The 23881-nt window shown below is 43.1% G+C and overlaps 2 protein-coding genes across 5 annotated transcripts in view; one reads left to right on the plus strand and one right to left on the minus strand.

The window, feature by feature from the left end:
* The first annotated feature begins 418 nt into the window (after window positions 1–418).
* Window positions 419–6798, plus strand: si:ch73-174h16.4 (leucine-rich repeat-containing protein 14). Of its 4 annotated transcripts, none has more exons than XM_017723822.2 (5): window positions 419–690; window positions 1950–2236; window positions 2812–3106; window positions 4245–4804; window positions 5796–6798. In XM_017723822.2, the coding sequence occupies exons 2-5, from the start codon at window positions 1959–1961 to the stop codon at window positions 6373–6375; spliced, it is 1713 nt and encodes a 570-aa protein (XP_017579311.1). In that variant the 5' UTR covers window positions 419–690; window positions 1950–1958; the 3' UTR covers window positions 6376–6798. The 4 variants fall into 4 exon arrangements, with proteins under 4 accessions (XP_017579311.1, XP_017579310.1, XP_037390510.1 ...); XM_017723821.2 differs by having other exon boundaries at window positions 1954–2236; XM_037534613.1 differs by having other exon boundaries at window positions 1957–2236.
* Window positions 6799–13023: 6225 nt separating this feature from the next.
* Window positions 13024–23881, minus strand: part of wdr97 (WD repeat domain 97) — a 46638-nt gene continuing 35780 nt past the window's right edge. Inside the window, exons 17-22 of the mRNA XM_037534602.1 lie at window positions 23206–23397; window positions 21747–21868; window positions 19721–19889; window positions 17946–18115; window positions 15859–15920; window positions 13024–13463 (exon numbers count right to left, since the gene is read on the minus strand). Coding sequence (XP_037390499.1) covers window positions 13279–13463; window positions 15859–15920; window positions 17946–18115; window positions 19721–19889; window positions 21747–21868; window positions 23206–23397 — 900 coding nt within the window. The 3' untranslated portion in view covers window positions 13024–13278. The remainder of the gene's footprint in view (window positions 13464–15858; window positions 15921–17945; window positions 18116–19720; window positions 19890–21746; window positions 21869–23205; window positions 23398–23881) is intronic.

The following is a 23881-nucleotide window of genomic DNA, read 5'->3' on the forward strand; positions in this document are numbered from 1 at the left end:
GAGAAAAATAAGTAGTGGGGGACAGTAACTGAGTAACTGAGTAAATGTAATTGGTTTCTGTACTTTAGTATTTTTGGTGTATCTGTACTGAAGTTTCTCCGTTACTGGGCGACTTTCTCCTTTCACTCCACTACATTTCAGAGTCTAATATCCGACTTTTTCCTCCTACATTTTGAGAAATCTGTCGTTCCTTTGACTCTATGATTTTATCAGCTTTACACTCATGAAAATAATCGTCCTGTTAAAAACAAGCGCTTCTAATAACGCGTGCGCGCACTCACTGGGCGACGAAACGGCTCTACTCGCACTAGATAGGCGCCCTAGCGAGGGCGCAAGGGCGCAGATTGGAGCGCAGCCATCTAAGCGTCTCGCTGTGTCGACGTCATTAGCAGGAGCGGAGCGGCCCCCAAAACAAAGCGGTGTCGGCGCGGGTGAAACCCGCCCTGCTCCGAGAAGGGTTCCTGTTTTTAACGCGAAGCTGTGGCTGAAGTGGCGGACAGGCTGCCGGGTCTCGGACCGAGGTGCTCTGCTGGCGCTGGTCCGCTGCGTTTCGGGAGTTCACAGCTTATTAAAGGACTTCCTTCAGTCTTATTAGACGCCTGGGAGGCTTTTTGCTTCAACAAGCTCGCCAAGATCGTCCAGAAGGTCCTGAAGATCCTGCAGGAAGCTTCTACTGCGTTGTACCCAGAGGTGAGCAGAGTGAATTAAACTCAAACTCAAGGTACAAGGTAGGTGTTTCTAATAAAGTGGCCAGTACGTAGAAGTACAAGGTAGGTGTTTCTAATAAAGTGGCCACTACGTAGAAGTACAAGGTAGGTGTTTCTAATAAAGTGGCCAGTTAATAGAACCACAAGGTAGGTGTTTCTAATAAAGTGGCCAGTTAGTAGAAGCACAGGGTAGGTGTTTCTAATAAAGTGGCCAGTTAGTAGAAGCACAGGGTAGGTGTTTCTAATAAAGTGGCCAGTTAGTAGAAGCACAGGGCAGGTGTTTCTAATAAAAAGGTCTATAAAAAGTCCAGAAGTAGCAGCTCCAAGCAGCTGCACTCTTAAAGGGGTTCTTCAGTCATAGCTCAGCTTACAACCATGAGTTATACATAAAACCATTTGCAGGCTTAAATGGTTCTTGATATAGCGAAATAGTCCCTCAGATCGATGGATCGGTGTTGATTATGGTTTTAGAGGTGGTTCCTGTCGCCACCGCTACGAATAATTCAGACTCTACAACGGAGCATTTCACACCAAATAGCTTTCTGCAGGTTCCGCACTCTTAAAAAGGATGGTTCTTCTAAAGGTTCTTTAGGAAAAGGAACAGTTCTGTTTAATTTCTGTATAGAGCACCAAAAAGTGTTCTGCTGTTGTTACGATGTCAAGTTTGTAACAAGGTAGGAACCACTTTTTGGTGTTGCACAGAACCATTTTCAAAATAGAACCAGATACAGCACGTTCTCCATCCGTCTGAAGATCTGCTTCCCCAACGCAAAGAGCCGTTTAAGCGTGAAGTGGCTCTGTGTAGAAATTAAACAGTACTGTTCCCTTTCTTGAAGAACCTTTTGAAGAACCATCCTTTTTAAGAGCGTGGAACCTGCGGAAAGTAATTCAGAGTGGTTTGGTGTGAAACGCTCCGTTCTAGAGTCAGAACTCTTCACAGTGGTGGTGATGGGAACCAGACGTCCCCCTCTAAAAGCTCCTCACTGAAAGTTCCTACATGAACTGGTTCTGAATTAAATTATGCAGAAGTTTTGAAAAATTACTTGCAGAACTGCATTGGAGCTTCTTAGTGAATCCACCACATATCACAGGAATCAGGAAAATTCACAGGGAATTAACCGGAAAACGTGAATGACAGAAGTTGGAAAAGTTGACCTCTTTCCCCACGATTATATTTAGTGTTATGGATCCTACATGCTTCCTTTTCCTCCAGGCATCTAATTCACAGTTTCTCTCCCTGAGGCAGCAGACATGGTTCTGTCTCTGGTCAGCCTGTGTGCCCGGGAGGTTGTGAGTGATCACAGTTCTTCACCCTCTTGGCTGAGCTGTTTGCCCCGGGAGCTCTACCGCCCTCTTCTGGAGGCAGCTTTTGCTCACTGCCGCCCTCTGGCTGTAGGTGAGCTGGTCCAGCGCTGGCCTGAGCGGACCCTGAGCATAGGCGGGCAGAGGACACACGGCCAGATCCCTCCGAATCGCCTCTGCATCCAGGCTCTGCTGCTGGCTGCTGTCAGGGGGTTGACGGACAAAAGGTACGGAGCTACGTGCGTTTATGTTTTAATCAGATGTCTACCAGCTGGATTTGAACTCCTTTCAGGTGTAGTTCCAGAGGAGATGTTGGCTTCAAGGTCTGTGGAACTGGACCAAAGCCCGTCTTCACAGACTGCAGTTTTTGCCACAATAATGCTGTCAGAGGCAAAAACTGCAAATTGTGAAAGAATTACAGAATTGTTATCCTGATTTGGAGTTTGGGAATTCACAGTGCATCAGACTTCAGACACTGAAATGATTCCGGTTGTTCAAAGGCAACATGGCACCGTACACTAACCTGATAACTAACAGTAGCATATGTGTTTAGTGTGATAGTGACGGTTCTTTCCGACCAGTCAGTAGTCTGTAGTATCTCCATGTCACCTTTTGGTATCAGCACTGCTTGCTTGGAACCTTGAGGTGACACCAAAAAGTAGTACCAGGTACCAGGACTGGTTAATGGAGAATATTATAGCTAAATATCCACCGTTGGAGATCAGTATGACTAAAAATCCTCTCTCTCTCTCTCTCTCTCTCTCTCTCTCTCTCTCTCTCTCTCTCTCTCTCTCTCTCTCAGGTGTGCTCTGCAGGTGTTGGATCTGTGTGGTCTGCAGTGTGATGAGGGCCGGCTGGAGGACTCAATGGGCGGGTGGTCTCTGACTGTGGCTCTGTGCTCCACCCTGCTGCAGGCGAGAGCCGCCGCCTCCAGGGGGCATCGTCGAGACGGAGAGCGAGAGAGGAAGAGAGGACTGCACACGGAGAGAGCGAGAGACGGCACAGTCAAACGAGACCGAGGACTGGAGAGCAGGAAAAGAGGGATGGAGGGAGAAGAGGGAGCGAATGTCGACTGCGGGGACAACAGAGGAGAGGAGGTGCGGGAGCAGAGGAATTTTCTTGTTGCTATTATTGTCATTATTACTCCTGTTATGATCGTTATTATCACTCTTCCGGTTCAGCTTGATTAGAGTTCCTTAGACAGTCAGTCAGCGCATCATCTCGAATTTCACCACAGTCTGATTCACCTTTCGTAAGGTTTGGTAAATGTTTTTAAAATATACAGAATACACAGACGTCCCTGGAGGAATAGATTACAGTGGTCAGGTGTATTTATATTCAGAATACATTGTCAAATAGTGTCAGCTATAGAATTGTATACATACAGTACATAAATACATACAGTACAACCCATTACATACAGCAGAGGCCACCCTTCATTCATTTAATTTCCTGTCAAAACAGCTATTAAATACAAGGTGTTAGACTTTTGAGGAGATATTTCTGATATTGGGATAAGCAATAATCCACTTGCTCAAGGAAGGAGAAAGTTAAAGGAAAATAAGAGAAAAAACTAGCAACCACCTGGAACAGGACTGAAACTAAAGCTGACAGCACAAAAGCAACACAAACAACTATGGAACGTTCTCTAACTTCAAGGAGAAGCCATTTGTCAAGAAAACCCCACATACTGTGGAAAAGTCAGAGATCACATTGATTTAATTTTCATTAAAGAAAATTCAAATACGTGAAAACTGGCGTTCAAAAACTGATTAAAAGCTACAGAGGCTTTGATGAAAAATTGAGATTATTTGGATGGTGAGAAGCAGAAAAATGCTAAACCAACTTCTAAGATTGAACTTTGGAGGTCTGGAAAAAAGACACTGCGTATTTATTTGAATGAATGAAAGCGAGCGTCCTAAAAAAATAAATAAATAAATAAATAAGTGGTCTCTGAATTTTGCACAGTACTGTATTAACAAGCAATACGACACTTTATTGAAAACGATTTTAATCAATTCTAAGATTGTTGCAGGTGACATTTCTATATCCCTAATAGAGTCTTATATTTACTGGGTTTTCAAAAGTTAAGGAATAGAATAATACAAAGTGGCAAACATTGCAAATATACAAGAAACAAGCATGAAATAAATAACACAGTTATTACATTGCTATTACATTATTATTTTAACAACATTATCACGGTAATAAGAAAAAAAATTGCTGGTCTTTCAGAGTATAATTCAGACGAGAGTGCTCTCAGAGGAGGAGACGGTGCGTAGTGTGCGGAGGAGGATGGAGCTTCATAGGAGAAATGAACCTCAGCAGAATGCCTCCAACTCCAGCTCCTCCAGCCCAGACGGGGACCAGGCAGTGGTGGTACGTGTTCGAGCCGATCTGTTCATAAATGCCCGCTCGTGGGAGAGGGTCCGTGGAGCGCTGAGCCTGCCTGGCCCGATGAGGCTTTACTGCCGATATCTGCGGGTTGAGGAGCTTCCAGCTCCTTCAGTGGCCTCTTTGCTGGAGCTACTTCCCAGAGATGGTCTTCTGGGGCTGGATATCCGCTACTCCAGCCTGGGTGTGTCTGGCCTGGCACTGCTGCTGCCTCTCTTAGAGCCGTTTCCACTGCTCCACTCACTCAGACTGCACTACTGCAACCTGGACCTGCAGCGCAGTCAGCCAGGGCAGCAGGGGGCGCTGCAGGACATGTGCCGTGGACTCAGTGCTCTGAAGAGGCTCCGCAGGCTCAGCCTGACTGCACTGAGGCTGCCTGGACATCTGCGCCTGCTGCTTAGGTACGGAAACAAACGCACAAACATAGGACGGGTGTGGGATCCAGAAAAGTCAGTGTAGGAGAGTGTATTTAAGATCCAGGGGCTATTTCACAAAACAGGATTTCTCAGTAAAGCTGGATGTATGATGTACATCTCTTCAGTCTCTCCTCCTATCGGCATTTCAGGAACAGCCATCGACTGGTTCAGTTAATACCTTGCTGACAGACAGCAATTTATCACTGTTGGTAAACAGAGATTGCCGCAGCACCTGTTACCCAAGGGGTTCCTCAAGGGTCCGTTCTTGGCCCACTCCTTTTCAAAGACTACATGTTACTCCTCTGCTATTTATCTGCAACCACAGTTTCAGGTTCCATTGCTATATTGATGATGTCCAGACATGTCTCAGCACGAACACCTACTCTTCCCACCAGGCTCTGGCATCACGTATCCATCCATGACTTGAAACTGTGAACGACAATTTTAGTAAAATAAATACAGAAAAAAAGGTTTTATTGGTAGGTCCCAAATCTCTGGTTTCAGCAATGTCCAGCTACATTATTAACACACGGTGTTGTAATGCAGTCTCTCTCGTTATTCTCTCTCTCTCTCTCTCTCTCTCTCTCTCTCTCTCTCTCTCTCTCTCTCTCTCTCTCTCTTTATTCTCTCTCTCTCTCTCTTTATTCTATCTCTCTCTCTCTCTCTCTCTCTCTCTCTCTCTCTCTCTCTCTCTCTTTATTCTCTCTCTATTTATTCTCTCTCTCTCTCTCTCTCTCTCTCTCTCTCTCTCTCTCTCGCTCTCTCTCTCTCTTTATTCTATCTTTTCTCTCTCTCTCTCTCTCTCTCTCTCTCTCTCTCTCTCTCGCTCTCTCTCTCTCTCGCTCTCTCTCTCTCTCGCTCTCTCTCTCTCTTTATTCTATATTTTCTCTCTCTCTCTCTCTCTCTCTCTCTCTCTCTCTCTCTCACTCTCTCAATCTCTCTCTTTATTCTATCTTTTCTCTCTCTCTCTCTGCAGCTCCCTCTCTCAGCCTCTAGAGGTGCTGGAGCTGCCGTATCTCAGCCTCACTCCGGCGGACCTGTCCTACCTCTCCTGCAGCCCTCACGCCTCGTCCCTCAGAAAGATGGACCTGAGTGAGAACAGGCTGGACGACTCGTCCGTCCCATCACTGCGACGGCTCTTTTCTCAGGCTGAATCCTGCCTGGCTCAGCTCTCTCTGTGTGGCTGCGGCCTCTCGGACGTCCTGCTGGGGGCGCTGCTGCCCTCTCTGTCACGCTGCAGGACCCTCCGGACCCTCAGGCTGGCCCTGAACCCCCTGACACGGAATGGCCTAGTGTCTTTAGCGTGGATGGCTGCAGGCCTACCCTCGCTACGGTTGCTCCTGTACCCCTACCCACTGGAGGACTATGAGCCTGGCCTGCCTCCGCTGCCCTCCAGCGCCCAGCTTCTGGACTGGCCACTGCTGGAGGAGTCTGAGGTCAGGGAGCTGACACTGATGCAGCTGGAGGAGGTTCTGACGGCCAAAGGCCGCCAGCACGACCTCCTGATGACCTCAGACTTGCTTAAATATAGCACTGACCTGACAGGGGAAGACTAGAGTCTGAAAATGGAGCAGGTTTCTTTACGTGTCTTTGTTCTGCTCTAAATCAATGAGTGTCAACTCTGGCCTGTATATTGTTTATCCTACATACATAATGAATTATTAACACACGCTTCCAGGGCATTTCTGCATATCTGAGGTACTAAGATGTAAACAAAGTCATTCAGAGCGGTTTGGTGTGAAATGCTTTGTTCTAGAGGACCTTATCGAGTCAGAACTGCTCACAGTGGTGGTGATGGGAACCAGACGTCCACCTCTATAAGCTCCTCACAGGACGTTATTAATTGAAATGGCTGTGAATATGTGTATGTGTCAAAAATGTAGATTTATAAAAAGTTTAGGAGGGCTTTGGGCCTGTGAGGCAAAATAGTCTCCAAAGAAAACAAATTTTTCAAATTTAACACTATTTTACCATCAACGTTCCATATAAACTCAGAAGACTTGTGTGGGTTTTCTGGTGGTTCTGGATGGTAAATAAAGTGTCTATATCTGTGTTGTAGTCATGGCGACGCCTGGTTCCCATCACCACCACTGTAAAGAAATCTGAACCATTTCACACCAAACTGCTCTGAATCTCCCTGATTACGTCTTAAACACAGAATAATGCAGAACATTCCGCTGCACGTGGGTGCACTGAAAACATGAACGCATTGACTTGCATACGTCAGTTCCACATTATTAAAATATATATATATAATAAACACTAGGGATGCATAATTGGCTAAGATTGGAATCAGCAATTTTTTTTCAGTAATCAGGGAATTTATTGTTTCATTTTGGCAGATTTGCGTTGCAGTTTTATAAGGTGAATAACATGAGGCAGGAAGAGCACTTGCACCAGTATAGCGCATATATATATATATATATATAAATACAGCATAATTATACATCACTCGTTGTGCTAAATAGCCAGTAACCACTTACATACGCACTCCTAATCAACATATCGCTGTTGGCCCAAGAAAACCTTGTATCTCCAAAATGGTAACTTTACAGGAGAAGCAAAAAACTTACTTTACTTTTAATGCAAGTCAATGGAACCAGACGTTTTTCCAGGTAATTTTGGGCCGTTCCTCTTGGACCATTCTTCATGAAATTTACACACAGTGTAAAAGGCAACATGCACTTTCAGATTATATCAAAGACTGAAAAATGACAAAAAGGGAGATACGAGGTTTTGTTCCGATGACTGTGATGTAGTCCACAGCATTGGTCATAACTGCGTGCATAAATATATTGAATATAAACTCTTAAAAAAGATGGTTCTTCAAGGGTTCTTTAATAAGTAAAATGGTTCTGTTTGAAACATGAAACACCCAAATAACTGTTGGCTTGATTAAACAGTTCTTTGCACCATCAAATGGTTCTTCAGCCTGGTGGAGAACGTGCTGTAGAAAAGGGTTCTTCTATTGTTACGATCTCAATGTTGCTTTTCGGTGCTGCATAGAACCCTTTTCAGAAAGGTTCTATATGGAACCATCTAAAGCTCATCCATGCACATTTTCTTTCTATCTTAAGAACCCTTTAATCATATGAATGGTTCTTTGAGTGTTTATGGTTCTATATAGAACCGTTTTCTTTACTAAAGAGCTCTTGAAGAGTGTTTAATAAAATCATTTGCTCATGTTTTTTTTTCTTTTTTTTTTCGCTTTTTAAAATGTGTGCTGGATTAAGGAAAGAATGGGTCCAGGGCCCAAACTCGGATAGCTGCTCGGAGCAGGTGTGCTGGTCTAGGATCTGGTCGTGTCGTAAATAAGAGAGGAAGCTGATCCTAGATCGGCTTTCCTGCTCGGAAGAGCTGAGTCGGGCTGGGAACTGCTGCCCTCATCCTCCTGATTTAGTGTCTTAGAACAGAAAAACATGAAGCTGTGCGGTCCAGGAGTGGGAATGAGCCACACGGTGCTGGTGGATTGGCTGTTTTTATCACTGGGCTCTGTTCCCTTCTGTTAACACGCTGCTCCAGTTTCCCCCTCGCTCTAAATGCAGCCGACCGGCCTGGACTGGCTCGGTGGCTGTAGTTCCCTTCTTTAGTCTTGCACGAGGCCGATGTTGCTTACACGCCACAGCATCACGCCAGCTGCATGTTTACAGCACCGCTCGCTCACCTCGGCGTTCAGTGTCTGGAACTGGCTTGACTATGTGGATTCATGCAGTGTCTGACACACAGCTCTCCACAAGCACGGGCACAATTACGGTTAATCACAGTTAGCACCGTGCTAATCAGTCAGATATAAGCCTCCATCACTTGTTGGCTATTTTAGCCTCGTGGCTCCAGTGGAAACACTAAAGACTCCAAGCACGTCTTGGTTGATCAGCTACGTTTCGGATAATTAGATTTTATGCCAAACTGTCGCTTTAACCGTCTCTCAGGTTCCACAGGAGAGGGCTTGACAGACCTGAAAAGCTGAGCTTTACTCGCCTTCAGCTCCAAGAAAAACACACCGCACTTTCTTTTAAAAGCTGGGGTAGAACTTTTCCCCCTCTTGTCAGATGGAGCTGCGAAGCTGTAATTAGGTGTCCAGCTACGCTGTCGCATGTAGGGGCTGCCGTTTGATTTGCTGTTGACACGGCGCAGTTCTGCACCTGCTCCTGTCAGATGTTGGTGGCCTCGGCAGCTGGGCGGCGTGTTCTCAGGTGCTGAGTTAAAGGAATGTATTACGGAGCAGCTCAGATGTTTCAGCACTGTGCACGGATCCTGAGTCTGAGTCTGCACATCGTCAGCGCTGTGACTGACGGAGGTTACGGAGTGCTTGTGTCCCAGAACTCCAGTCCCAGGGATGTGTTTTGTATATGATGCATCTTCCATGTGTGCCTAATTTTTGTATTCTTACAGAGGCCTGCTGACCTCCCTACCTTTTAAAAATAACGAGTGGCCACCACTTACAAAAGCATGGGTATGAGATAATTAAGTTGTAACCATGACTTAATAAGGCGTGATAATGAGATAATAGAGTGATTACTATCAGTAAGATATGAAAATGATGTAATTATCTAGATTCTATGCCTTTATACCCTCTGTCTACAACTTATTACAATTTATCTCATTCCCACACATTACTAATTCTTTCTATGACTTAATTATCTAATTCCTACACATTAATAAGTTCTGTTTACAACTTAATATCTCAATAATGAGATAATTGAGTCTTATAATGTCAAGTTAATGAGAAAGAAGTCTCATAATGTCTACAACTTAATTATCTTGTTCCCACACATTACTAAGCTCTGTCTAGAACTCAACAATTGCATAAAGTTAATATTGAGATAATTAAGTCTCGTAAGAAATGTATACAGCGCAGTTATCTTGTTCCCACATATTACTAAGTTCTGTCTGCAACTTAATTATCTCATTCCCGCACATTACTAAGTCCTGGCCATGATTTAATTATCTCGTTCTCGTTCACATTGCTATTATAATAGTGAGGTAATTAAGTCTGATAATTAACATGAACGACTTAATTATCTCGTTCCCACATATTAGTAAGTTGCAGTTATGACTTAATTACCTCATTCACACACGTTGCTAAGTTGCAGCTTAATTAACTTCTAAGTTCTGGCTATGCCTTAATTATCTCACTTCTATGCCTTACCAAGTCATGGCTATGATTTATCTTGTTCCCACATCTTATTTAGTCATGGCTGCACCTCAGTACAGACATGTCAGACTGAAGACCTTTCAGGCCAAAATACTGTGGAGATCAGCGTTTACCTCTTTTGACACGCTGAATTCAGTGAATGAAGGCTTTGCTGATTGGCTGAAGAGCTGAATCAGGTGTGTTTACTGAGGCTGAAGTCTGCAGTGTTTCGGCCTGCGAGGACTCGAGCCTGACCTGCGTGCCTTAGTAAGTTCTGGCGATGGACTGTTTATTGAGAAGGGATGTCGCCAGCTGGGATTTCTAAGACATTTACATTTATGGCATTTGGACGACGCTCCGATCTGTTCTGGCAGCCGAGCCTCGAACTGCTCCATCCTGATTTAGCGCTAGTCAGTATGGTGAGAATTATGGAGGTGTGCATATTGTGGCCTCTGTGTTTACCCATAAACCCCTTCTCTGCGAATACATTTGCATGCGTCTTCACAGTTAATCAACCTCTGAAACGTAGTCCAGAATTCACCCCATGCAGCCGACGTGAAGCACGTTGCGCAGTCCAGGGAAACGATGTATTGTGTGTTTTTTCTTTTGCAGTAAGCTTTCAGTTTATAACGTATACATGTGTCTGAATGTGATGAGATGTTTTATACTTTACACAGTCAGCAGTGCACTGTTGTCGGCACAAAACCTCGTATCTCCAAAATGGTTACAGGGGGAGGAAAAGACCTACTTTACTTTTAATGTAAGTCAATGGAACCAGAGTCCCCACCCCCGCCCCCCCGCCCCCAAGTCATTTTGGGCCGTTTCTTTTGGCCCATTCATCATGAGGTTTACACACGAGGTAAAAAACAACAGGCATTTTTCAAATTATATCAAAAACTGAAAAGCATCAAAAACTGAGATACGAGGTTTTGTTCCGACCACAGCGAGTGTCTGTTGAGGCTACAGAAGAGGCAGAAGTTGGATTACGAACCAATACTGACTTGGTTAGTTGGATGACTTAAACCAAAGAGTCAAACTTCTACCTACTAAGTGTTTTTCTTCTTTAATGCACAATATAACTTGACCCCTTAATTCTAAAGGGCCCATATTTAGGCCTGCAATTCTCTTTATCACTCTCATAACTGCATATCTGAGTCATTCTACAGGAACGTGCACTTTTCTATGTGTCTATAGGAGTCACTGGTGTTACTGATCCTCATCGGTGTTACACATAAGGAAAGTAACACCAGCGACGTTTTTAATGAAAAACGCATTTTACTAGAGATTTACACGGTAACACCAGGGACACGACTCCTGGGGAACTTTCTTTACATATGTTATAATGTTTATTTTTCATTTGTTTTCTTCAGTGTGATTTCATTGATATACTCCATAGTCAAGTGTAGAATATTTTAGTTAAAATTGCAGAAAAACATTTTTTAACTCAAAATATGGCCTCAGCCTTCACACATGACTGTGGGGACGAGCTCTTCTGTGGTGCTTGGAGTTCTAGATAATTGATTTAAAAACCAATGTTGCTAAATTGCTGCTCAACACTTGGGACACACATACGGACGTTTCCATAGAATGACTCATTTGCTAAATAACTTACAGTAGTTCACGCAAAAATTTGTCTTTAGATAACTTGGGATGACGGCATTAGAGTTAAAGGGGTTTATTCAGCCTGTAAAAAGCTGATGAATTCATCCAGGTGCATTAAATCAGAACACTGACTCCGGTGGTTCTGGCTAATTTCACTTCATGTCTGTTACACATGTGCACATTTTGCCAAAGCATGAATCAAATGTGCCTGTGTGCAGTTTATACAGCTGTACAATCACCTGCCAGCCGTAAACGTAGCAGTTTCAGCCAATGGGTGAACGTATCCTCTGTATCCATGCTTTCCAATAAACACCAACCAAAGTGTTTCATACAAGAAAATGTGTGATTGTCTTTTGTCACTGGGGTGTTTATGTTGAGTTTGATGACGAACCTGAAAGCTGTACCCTGCAAATATTTTAATGTGTAGAAATGCTAAAGTAAAAAGGTTTGTGTTAAAACGATGGCATCGTGTTGCAGAGCTGCATTGTTTTGGATCACGATGTCATCCATCCATTTTCCAAGCCGCTTCTCCGTCAGGGGGGGAGGGGGGGAGCTGGAGCCTATCCCAGCAGTCATCGGGCGGAAGGCAGGATATACCCTGGACAGGTCGCCAGTCCATCACAGGGCGGGCAGACAGACAGACACAGACAGTCACTCGCACTCAGGGGCAATTTAGCACGTCCAGTCGGCCTGACTGCACGTCTTTGGACTGTGGGAGGAAACCGGAGAACCCGGAGGAAACCCACGCAGACACAGGGAGAACATGCAGACTCCACAGGAGAGGACCCCGGTCACCCGGCCGGGGAATCGAACCCAGGCTCTCCTCGCTGTGAGGCGACAGCGCTACCCACCACGCCACCGTGCCGCCCCCATCGCTGTTGTATCTTGATTTTTTCCCTAAGATCTTGGTTTTATTTACAAAAATCAGTCATAAATCACATTTTATGCCTTAAATAATGTATATTGGTCCCTTAAAACATCAGTTGCTGTCTAACAAAAAAAACGTCCATTTTTGTCGGTTTTCGGTTTTCCAGTTCATTTCAGCACACAAGCTGTCTGTTACGTTGTGTACAAATTTCATGACGAATGGACCAATAGAAATGCTCTAAAATCACTTGGAATAAAAGCTCTATACATTAACTTACTTTTAAGAGGGTTTTTGCCTCCTCCTGTAAAGTTACTATTTTAGGGATACTTGTTTTTCTGTGGACAGAGACGATCTTATTTTTTTGAATTAAATAATTCATTTGCAGATTAGTTTCATATAGACTACAAGTAACGTCAACTGGGTTTAGATGATGTAGAAAACTTATGAATACATTTGCTTTTCCATGACATGGATCCTAAATGCTTTAGCAAAAACTAATGATGTATCGGCAGCTGAACCCTGTATACAGTCACTCAGCCTCCTTTTCATTGAAACAATATGTAAGCACAACATATTACTAGTATTATTAGAATCGTTTTTAAGTCGATTTTACTCAGAAATATTGGTGGTTCAGTGTTGAAGCAGAGAGAATTATCATTTTCTAGCAGGTTTTGATCAATGAAGACTGACTTTGGGACTGGAAGACTGGAAGACATTGAATGTTTAGAAATATGTGAGCGTATTATTTTATTAAAGATTAGTTAGGATGCTTTCGTATAGTTCTGAGGAAAGAGATACAGATGCCTGACAGTTCTTTGAGGTTCTTCCTGGGGTTGTCTGCTTTAGAAGGAGAGATTATCTGTAGTACTGGACGTAGGACCGCTCCAGCAGGAAGAAGCGTCGTGGTGAAGGTTCCTTCGAGCAGTGCGAGTCCAGAGAGAGAGGGAACGGAGAGAGAGATATACGAGTGAGTGGAAGAGACAACAGTCGAGTGAAGCCCATCAGCAGCGGCCTGGAAGGAAGGGGTGGCAACCAAAGCTCTGAGGACAGCAGTAAAGATTCGAGTGAGATCTGAGGTAGTAACACTAATAAAGAGTCATTAAATCATTGAGGTTTAAAACAAACCAAAATGTTACCAGAGCACATTGACAAGGAGCCCACAAAATTCTGTCTGAACTCGACTGTAGCCCACAAAATTCTGTCTGAACTCGACTGTAGCCCACAAAATTCTGTCTGAACTCGACTGTAGCCCACAAAATTCTGTCTGAACCGACTGTAGCCCACAAAATTCTGTCTGAACTCGACTGTAGCCCACAAAATTCTGTCTGAACCGACTGTAGCCCACAAAATTCTGTCTGAACCGACTGTAGCCCACAAAATTCTGTCTGAACTCGACTGTAGCCCCACAAAATTCTGTCTGAACTCGACTGTAGCCCACAAAATTCTGTCTGAACTCGACTAGCCCACAAAATTCTGTCTGAACTGACTGTAGCCCACAAAATTCTGACTGAACTCGACTGTAGCCCACAAAATTCTGTCTGAACCGACTGTAGCCCACAAAATTCTGTCTGAACTGACTGTAGCCCACAAAATTCTGTCTGAACCGACTGTAGCCCACAAAATTCTGTCTGAACTGACTGTAGCCCACAAAATTCTGTCTGAACTGACTGTAGCCCACAAAATTCTGTCTGAACTCGACTGTAGCCCACAAAATTCTGTCTGAACTCGACTGTAGCTCACAAAATTCTGTCTGAACTCGACTGTAGCCCACAAAATTCTGACTGAACTCGACTGTAGCCCACAAAATTCTGTCTGAACTCGACTGTAGCCCACAAAATTCTGTCTGAACTCGACTGTAGCCACAAAATTCTGTCTGAACTCGACTGTAGCCCACAAAATTCTGTCTGAACTCGACTAGCCCACAAAATTCTGTCTGAACTCGACTGTAGCCACAAAATTCTGTCTGAACTCGACTGTAGCCCACAAAATTCTGTCTGAACTGACTGTAGCCCACAAAATTCTGTCTGAACTCGACTGTAGCCCACAAAATTCTGTCTGAACTCGACTGTAGCCACAAAATTCTGTCTGAACTCGACTGTAGCCCACAAAATTCTGTCTGAACCGACTGTAGCCCACAAAATTCTGTCTGAACTCGACTGTAGCCCACAAAATTCTGTCTGAACCGACTGTAGCCCACAAAATTCTGTCTGAACTCGACTGTAGCCCACAAAATTCTGTCTGAACTCGACTGTAGCCCCACAAAATTCTGTCTGAACTCGACTGTAGCCCACAAAATTCTGTCTGAACTCGACTGTAGCCCCACAAAATTCTGTCTGAACTCGACTGTAGTTCACAAAATTCTGTCTGAACTCGACTGTAGCCCCACAAAATTCTGTCTGAACTCGACTGTAGCCCACAAAATTCTGTCTGAACTCGACTGTAGCCCCACAAAATTCTGTCTGAACTCGACTGTAGTTCACAAAATTCTGTCTGAACTCGACTGTAGCCCCACAAAATTCTGTCTGAACTCGACTGTAGTTCACAAAATTCTGTCTGAACCGACTGTAGCCCCACAAAATTCTGTCTGAACTCGACTGTAGTTCACAAAATTCTGTCTGAACTCAACTGTAGCCCCACAAAATTCTGTCTGAACTCGACTGTAGCCCACAAAATTCTGTCTGAACTCGACTGTAGCCCACAAAATTCTGTCTGAACCGACTGTAGCCCACAAAATTCTGTCTGAACTGACTGTAGCCCTCAAAATTCTGTCTGAACTCGACTGTAGCCCACAAAATTCTGTCTGAACTGACTGTAGCCCCACAAAATTCTGTCTGAACTCGACTGTAGCCCCACAAAATTCTGTCTGAACTCGACTGTAGCCCACAAAATTCTGTCTGAACTCGACTGTAGCCCCACAAAATTCTATCTGAACCGACTGTAGCCCACACAATTCTGTCTGAACTCGACTGTAGCCCCACAAAATTCTATCTGAACCGACTGTAGCCCACAAAATTCTGTCTGAACTCGACTGTAGCCACAAAATTCTGTCTGAACCGACTGTAGCCCACAAAATTCTGTCTGAACTCGACTGTAGCCCACAAAATTCTGTCTGAACTCGACTGTAGCCCCACAAAATTCTGTCTGAACTCGACTGTAGCCCACAAAATTCTGTCTGAACTCGACTGTAGCCCACAAAATTCTGTCTGAACTCGACTGTAGCCCCACAAAATTCTGTCTGAACTCGACTGTAGCCCACAAAATTCTGTCTGAACTCGACTGTAGCCCACAAAGTTCTCTCTGAACCCGACTGACGCTGAGAAATTCTGTCTGAAACTGAATGTAAGTAATAATTCAGAACGACAACATGCATTTGCAACTATAACTGCAGCTTCTAATGGATCATGGAACCGTCTTTGCTGTATTGTCCAAACTCACCTCGTGGTTCTCGAATCCGAGACATGCTGTATGTCTCTCCCAGGCGCTGCACTGCCTTCCACCTGAAAGAGCCAGATACAGGGACTTAGCTTAGCTTCTTAAACTAAGAGTGTTAATCTTTGTTAGTGGATTCCTTACCACAGGATGTAGAGACAGTCATAGTCTGTGATAACAATCTCTGTTTTTATTAGGCCAATGTGTTTTTAAGGATATTAGATGCAACATTTTTGTAATTTCACGTTTAATACAACATTAACTGTTCCAAACGTTGGTGCTGAGCTCCACTGAGAAGGGCAGTGTTATAAAAACCTCCTAAGAACATAAAGAGCCACAGAGAGGAACCAAGACACAAAAGGAGAAACTCTCCGAGAGCATGAGGAAGGAAAGAAGGAAAACAATTTTTAAAAGTTGGAGATAAAACATCTGGTGCTTCCAGATTGTATAAAAGAAATCTAATTTGAGCAACGTCCCCCCGTCATACACATGAACATGTTGCACAGGTAAAATCATTAGGCAGTGTTACTTGTGATAACAGTGTTTCTTTGTAATAAGCGAGAGAGAGACTGATTTATAGTTGACATATTTCAGTCTTTACATTGTTGTTTTCATATTGTACCACCCTAATTATCATGACTGTGCTGTGTTGTGTGACTGCTAGTGTCTGCTACATGTCCTTTGGGACCAATAAAGTATCTATCTATCCATATATCTATCTCTCTATCTATACATCTATCCATCCATCCATCCATCCATCCATCCATCCAAACATTAGCCTCTAGCTTCAGTGTAAAACAACAGAAGAAACTTGGCTGACTCATTACAGAAACATAGATAAACCAGATAAGAGGAAAGGTTATAAACAAGCTTTCAAAGATGTTTAAAAAAAAGTTAAAGCAGTTGTCCTCCTCTTACGTGGGTATCCCAGGTGGTTGTTAAGGTGTTGCGAGCATAATTGAATGATGGTGACATATGAGTCTAGAAACATCTGGCTACAGACCGTGACTGTGGTGGAATAAGAGGGAGAGATTTAGACGTTGTGTTTAAGTGGTTTCAGGATGTTGAGCATCCCCCCATTGATTTCTATGGAAAAAAAAATAGTTTTTGAACGAACGCTGTACAAATACCGTAAGGTCAAACGGTTAAAAACACGAAAGCAACCTATACAGTTATAGGCTCTACAATCCTGCCAAGTTTTGTGGTTCTAGCTCAAACGCTATAGGAGGAGAAACATTGCAAATTTTTTAACAATACTTGTTACAGGAGAAGAAGAACAGTTGGCTTTTTCATGCCAACACACTTTAAAAAGATGGTTCTTCAAGGGTTCTTTATTAAATAGAATGGCTCTATATAGAACCATGAATAGTCAAAGAACGCATTGCTTGATTAAAAGGTTCTTTGCGTGGTAAAATGGTTCATCAGACTCATGGAAAATGCTATAGATGGTTCTATACAAAACCTTTTTAAAAGGGTTCTAAATAGCACCAAAAAGGGTTCTTCTATTGTTTCAAGCTTGACGTCATAATAACAGAAGCATTACATGACATTCTCCGTAACTCTGATGAACCTTTTAAGCATGCAAATGGTTCTTGGATTGTTCATGGTTCTATATGGACCCATTTTCATTACTAAAGAACCTGTGAAGAACCATTTAAGAGTGAGGTTAATAATAACGTTAATAATAAGTAGAAGAAGGTTATGAAGAGCACTCTTGGCTTAGTTGAGCCAATTTAATGGTAAATTCCAATAAATTAAATTAAATCCAGTAAATTCCTATTTAGGAGGCAGTCGTGGGCTGGAGGTCAGGGAACTGGTCCTGTGACCGGAAGGCTGCTGGTTCGATCCCCAGGGCCGACAGTCCATGACTGAGGTGTCCTTGAGCAAGACACCTAACCCCCAACTGTGGATAGGGCTGCCCACCGCTCCGGGCAAGTGTGCTCACTGCCCCCTAGTGTGTGTGTGTTTATTCACTAGTGTGTATGTGGTGTTTCCCTGCACTGATGGGTTAAATGCGGAGGTGGAATTTCCCCGTTTGTGGGATTAAAAAAGTATCACTTAACTTAAGAGTGACCGTGTGTTTACATGCGTACCGGTCCGCCTGTGTGTCCAGCAGCACCGTGTCTCTCCTGCCCTCTGGTCGTGTTTTTTTAGGCTGCACCTGCCCCTCTCTCCGCAGCCAGCAGAAATAGCGCAGAACCTCCACAGGGGAGACCGCACTCTTGCCCCCGGAGCTTCCAGGAGGTTCCAGCCGTTTGTGTGCCTGGAAAACACAGTGAACACACCTGAACACAAGGCAGAACACAACACACCCACAGGTCAGCGGCCGGTCAGTCTGTCATCCAGACTGACCGGTAACAAAAGCACATTATTTAGGAAGATGTCCTTAATGTGGTGCGTGGAGATCTGAAGGCAGAAGCTTGTATTAATGACTGTCTGCTTGGGTCTCTGTGGTTGGTTCTTTTCCTGTTCTCTCATCTCTTGTAAGGTGGTGAGTAAAGGTCAGTTATTCGGTGTTTCCTGTTTCTCTCGAGCTTGAATTGTACATCAGCGCCAACAACGACAACAACGGATCCAGCAGGACATGCAGGAAGCACCAGTTTGTTTGCCACGTTGACAGATTATGTTCCAAATATGATTATGTTCCACGTATGGAAGCTATAAAGAGCCCAGAGGCAGTGTTTTGTTTTCATGGCCCAAAGATCTGGAACACATTACCGTTAAACGTCCGTCAGCCGCCGTCGGTCAATGTTTATACAGTTAAAACATGTTTCTGTACTTTCGTGCTGAACTAGCTTTTTTATTGTTTCCTTTGTTTTTATTTTCTCATTATTTTACTTTTCATTTATATATCTTGTTTTTATTATAAATGTATTACATTATTGTTTGTTTATTTTATTTTTCTCTTCTTCTCTGTTGTTTATACTTTGTATTGTGAAGCACTTTGAGCTGCATTTTTAATGCATGAAAGGTGCTGTATAAATAAACCTTATTATTATTATTATTATTATTATTATTATTATGTTTTAATGCAAATTGAATGTAACTTCATGCTTAAAGTCCTTACTCACATCCTAAGGCTGATTATTCCTGTTCCTGATGTTTTCTTACATGGACTGCAATGCAGCTCATTTGTTCTTAGGTTCTATAAATTTAGGATATTTCCTAAATTGTGTTTTATTGGTTTGTAGTTGTGTTGATTTGTGTGTTCAGCTTCTGAGCACATACTCCACAAAAACATCCTCTACAGGGACCAAACTGGCATTTTCGGCACATTTAAGTGCACAATTTCTATTTATTTGCTGAACAAATAAAACAAAAACATTGAATATAAATATATTTTTCCTCCGATGTGTTTAATTCAGCAAATAAGCAGAAAGATTCCCTTCATATTAGTGAAAAAGCTTTCTAGAGTGTGGCAGCAGCGAGTTTGACCACTTTTAAATACGTATTTTCAATGTAGTTTTACTAAGAAAGTGACAGTGTTCATATCACATAACTAAATAAAGCAAACACGAAAAACGACCGCCAAGAAAACTTTACAGCCTCTGTAAAGTCTCTGACGGCACGACGACTCGATTCAATTACGACTCTTAAGGAAATTCAGTGCTTCATGAAGTTTTAAATTATGATACAATTAAGTTATTTTGTGTAATTCAGGATAATTTAAAAAAATGAGCCAAATAAAGAAACGTAAACAAAGGAATTATTTACACAGTGGTGCAACAAAGACAACGAAGGTGCCCCAGTTTAATGAGCACCTTCAGATCAACGCACCCATAATAAACACAGTCTCGTCTCAGTTGTTCTGATTTAAACCGCTCTGGGTCAGTGATGTGGAAGCGGTCAGTGTCTCTGCTTTTCTCACTCTGTATTCGTTGGTCCAGCTGTGGAGCCACTGGCCGGCCGCCTCCCTCAGCGCATCCTGAGGGTTCGGCTGCTTTCGAGCCTCAGAGTCCAAGAGCTCCAGCTGTGGAGGCAACCAGTGCTGAGTATCGTCCACACCCAGAACCTGCAGCATACACACTGCCAGACCCCTGGAGAGAGAGAGAGAGAGAGAGAGAGAGAGAGAGAGAGAGAGAAGGAATGAGAGAGAGAGAGAGAGGGAGAGAGACAGAGAGACAGAGACAGAGAGAAGGAATGAGAGAGAGAGGGAGAGAGAGAGAGAGAGACAGAGAGAAAGAATGAGAGAGAGAGAGAGAGAGAGAGAGGGGGGGAGAGAGAGACAGAGAGAGAGAGAGAGAGAGAGAGAGAGAGAGAGAGAGAGAGAGAGAGACAGAGAGAGAGAGAGAGAGAGAGAGAGACAGAGAGAGAGGCAGAGAGAGAGACAGAGCGAGAGAGAGAGAGACAGAGAGAGAGAGAGAGAGAGAGAGAGAGAGAGACAGAGAGAGAGAGACAGAGAGAGAGAGAGAGAGAGAGAGAGAGAGAGAGACAGAGAGAGAGAGAGACAGAGAGAGAGACAGAGAGAGAGAGAGAGAGAGAGAGACAGAGAGAGAGAGAGAGACAGAGAGAGAGAGAGAGAGAGAGAGAGAGAGAGAGAGAGAGAGAGAGAGAGGTAGCAGTCATAGGAAAGTGAAAGATAAAAATATATAAACGTATTCTTAACTTTTAACTTTAACTTTTATACACAATTACTGCTTGTTTCTGAATTTGACATATAGAGCAAAAAATATAATAAAACATAAAATAATAAATAAAATGTAGCCGGTGCAAAAGTTGGACAAAAGTACTGTCCAAAAAATATATATTATATAAATCAATGTAATGAGATTTTTATATTTGTCTAATTTTAACACGATAGAAATAACAGCTTCCACACACACACACACACACACACACCTACACACACATACACACACACACACACACACACACACACACACACACACACACACACACACACACAAAACTGTGTACTTTTAATGTAAGTCAGTGGAGCCAGACTTTTTCCCAAGTCATTCTGGGTCATTTTGGTCCTTTCATCATGAAATTCACTCATTCAGTGTAAAGGACAAGAGGCATTTTCAAATTAGGTCAAAAGCTGAAAAATGATACAAGTTTTTCTTCTAATAGCGAGATATATATAAATTTAAATGAGCCAAGAAACATAGCAACTGCAGATGCTTCAATACAGAGCCCAGCACACTGCATGACACAACTAACCCGTGTGTGGTGTTCAGGTCTGTGGGACCCATTTTCAGTGTTTAAAAAAAGAAAAAATGATGTGATTTATTATTATTTCAACCTCAGATTCGTGGCCTTCGCTCATTTTCTGTGAAGAACATATAAAATAACCTGTTTTCAGAGCTTCACTCTGTTCACCCCCCACACATTTATATCACACACGTGGTGCTGGGCTGAACCTGCTGGGAGTAAAAGTGTGGAGGTGCTGTGTCCTTCACTCTGTTCTCCTCCTACATGGCCTGCTGTTAGTGTGTGTGTGTGTGTGTGTGTGTGTATGTATGTGTGTGAGCAGTTGGACAACATGGACAGGCTGCTGACTGGCTACAGCTGCTAAAGGAGAGAACCCTATGCTGGACACTGGTGATATTTTAAACAGCTGATATTTTCACATAAATGGTTACTGCTGTATTGATTTAGAACAACAATGATGCGATGAATCCATCAGACCACTGAGTAACACACACATCAACACCACACCAGGGTTAGACAGTTAACATCATCCTACCGTGCATGTGAGCTCTGTGGCAGGTATGAACACGCTGAGCAGGCCCAGCTGACCTTGATTTTGGAGTAAAATGATTTGTATACCATGTAATTATGCAGACATCTGGAAATGTCTGTTTTAGTGTAAATCCAGCAGTTTGAGGGTCAGTTCAGAGACGTTCTGAGTGCTTTGTGTTTGATGTTCGAGTCTATGTGGGTTTTCTTACTGTAATCCGAGCTGTTTGTCTGCCAGCAGGCTGAGCAGCTCCACAGTGAGTTCAAAGCTGTGTGGATCCACACACACCAGGAAATTCAGCAGCTCCTCCGCGAAACGCTGCTCCTCATCTGACTGCAAGCACAAACACACACAAACATGACTGGCTACAGCATAGCGTGACCGTGACTGATGGAGAGATGTGTGAGATCCCATAGCAGTGGCCTAGCAACACCTTAACCAGCCCTCTGGGATACCACAGCAACGGCTTTGTCAACCCAAAAGCTCATTCCCAAACGTTCCCCTTCTAGTTGTACTGAGTATTTTCTGTTCAATCGAATTTGTCTTTGCTGCTGAGAAGTGGTTAAAAATGATTGCTGTGAATAAAAGTGGTAAGAAGTCCTGAACAGGGATTAGTTGGGTTGATATCTAATGCTTCCCTGGCAACTTTCTGGACACTCTCTCTACGGCTTCTTTTTCAGCTGAGCTCAGTGGACAGGTAGATACGGCCACAGTGCAGTCCAAGGTAAACGGATATCGGTTCAGCTTCAGACCCTAATCTTCTCAGTGGTCATGTTGCTATGCTGCCTAGTCCCTGAAAACAGGCCCTAATCCTAACCCTCATATGTCTTTGACATGTTAGAGAGTCTGTTGAGTGTTTGTTTCATCTAAAAGCACAACTCAAAATAAAGTGTCACCAAAACTTAATACATTTTTTTGTGTCCAGGAATGGTGTTGATTTTCTCCTGGACCAAAATGCCAGATGATCCAGTGAAATCTTGGACAGGCGGCAACCCTTGCAATAACAGTGAGTCAATAACTAGGTTTGCATTAGAAGTTTTCAGTCTACAAATCACGTATTTCCACCTTTTACATGCTCCAAACATGCATTTAAACACGGTGTTTTCGTATGTACTCAATAATCCGATCATAATCAGATTTCTGCAGTTATCTGATTATTCAAATGGCCATTTAACATTCCCATCTGGAAATCCGATTAAGAAATCTAATACAGAGGCTGGATTTTAGCTCAGTAATCAGATTTCTCAGTGTGTCTAAACTCTTACTCTGATTTCTTTTGGACTTCTGGAGCGACGCTGAAACCAACTACATTCCCAGAAGTAAAGAAATAAAGGATTTAAATATTCTTCATTTTCTAGATGATGCCTGTTCACCTATTCAGGTTTTTTTTTAAAGCTGCAGCATTAAGTTTGGGCTTTTACGCCTCATCTTCTTCTGTGAGTTTATTGGTTGATAGCAAAGCTGAAATCTGATTATTGTCTGACTCATGTAGACCCGGAGTTTCCCCGTTATCTGATCACTCAAGAACATTGCTGACAAAATCTGATGTTCTGCAGTTATCGGATTATTAAGTGCATGTAAACGTATTCAACGTTACAGAAGATCAGCTCTGGCATTAATGTTAGACTGAATAGAGAATCATTGGTGCTGCCCATCTCTAGCGTGGTTACCATGTTATGGTGCAGGCAGGCACGTAGTGATGTCAGCAGGCCACGTGTGATGAGCTGTGTGTTCAGCAGGTTTTCTCCATGCAAAGTGATGATGGCTGTGAGCACTCTCAGCTTCTGCTCCACACTGCAGCACTTTAGGAAGTCCAGCAACTGACCGCAGAACTCAGCTGGACTCAGAGACTCAGGAATACCCTGTGTAAACAAAGGCTTATTTTATTATTATTATTTATTACTGTGGTATTGCAACATACGGCCCTCCATCCAATCACAGTGTTTTTAAAGCGTGCTTCAAGTATTCCGATGATTCATTCATATGAAATGAGTTTTTTGGTGGGTTTTCTAGAAGAATCAAGATATAAATAAAATAAATAATATTTTTCTTCATAATAATGCAGGCCAATCTTACTACCAACCTGCATTCCAAAGAAGTTGGAAAAGTATGTGAAATGCAAATAAAAACAGAAAGCAGTTGAGACAGAGGCAGTCTAAGACTCGGAACGTGGTGAAAAAAAAAAGCTCATTCTTAATCCACTAGTTCAAGAACAATGTTCCTCAACGAGCAGAGATTTTAGGTATCTCACTCTCTGCGGTGCATAATATCATCAGAAGATTCAGGAAACCTGGATGTGCATAAAGGGCAAGGGCAAAAACAACAAACGAATGCCAGTGCAAGCTA

This window comes from Pygocentrus nattereri, chromosome 2 (genome assembly GCF_015220715.1).
Source record: "Pygocentrus nattereri isolate fPygNat1 chromosome 2, fPygNat1.pri, whole genome shotgun sequence".
In the NCBI taxonomy this organism is placed as follows: Eukaryota; Metazoa; Chordata; class Actinopteri; order Characiformes; family Serrasalmidae; genus Pygocentrus; species Pygocentrus nattereri.

Excerpts from the sequence above, each read along its gene's own strand:
- si:ch73-174h16.4 (XM_017723822.2), top strand. The coding sequence starts at position 1,959 with ATGGTTCTGTCTCTGGTCAGCCTGTGTGCCCGGGAGGTTGTGAGTGAT. Across the intron at positions 2,237-2,811 it reads AGGGGGTTGACGGACAAAAG|GTGTGCTCTGCAGGTGTTGG; the intron begins GTACGGAGCTAC and ends TCTCTCTCTCAG. Across the intron at positions 3,107-4,244 it reads GGGACAACAGAGGAGAGGAG|AGTATAATTCAGACGAGAGT; the intron begins GTGCGGGAGCAG and ends CTGGTCTTTCAG.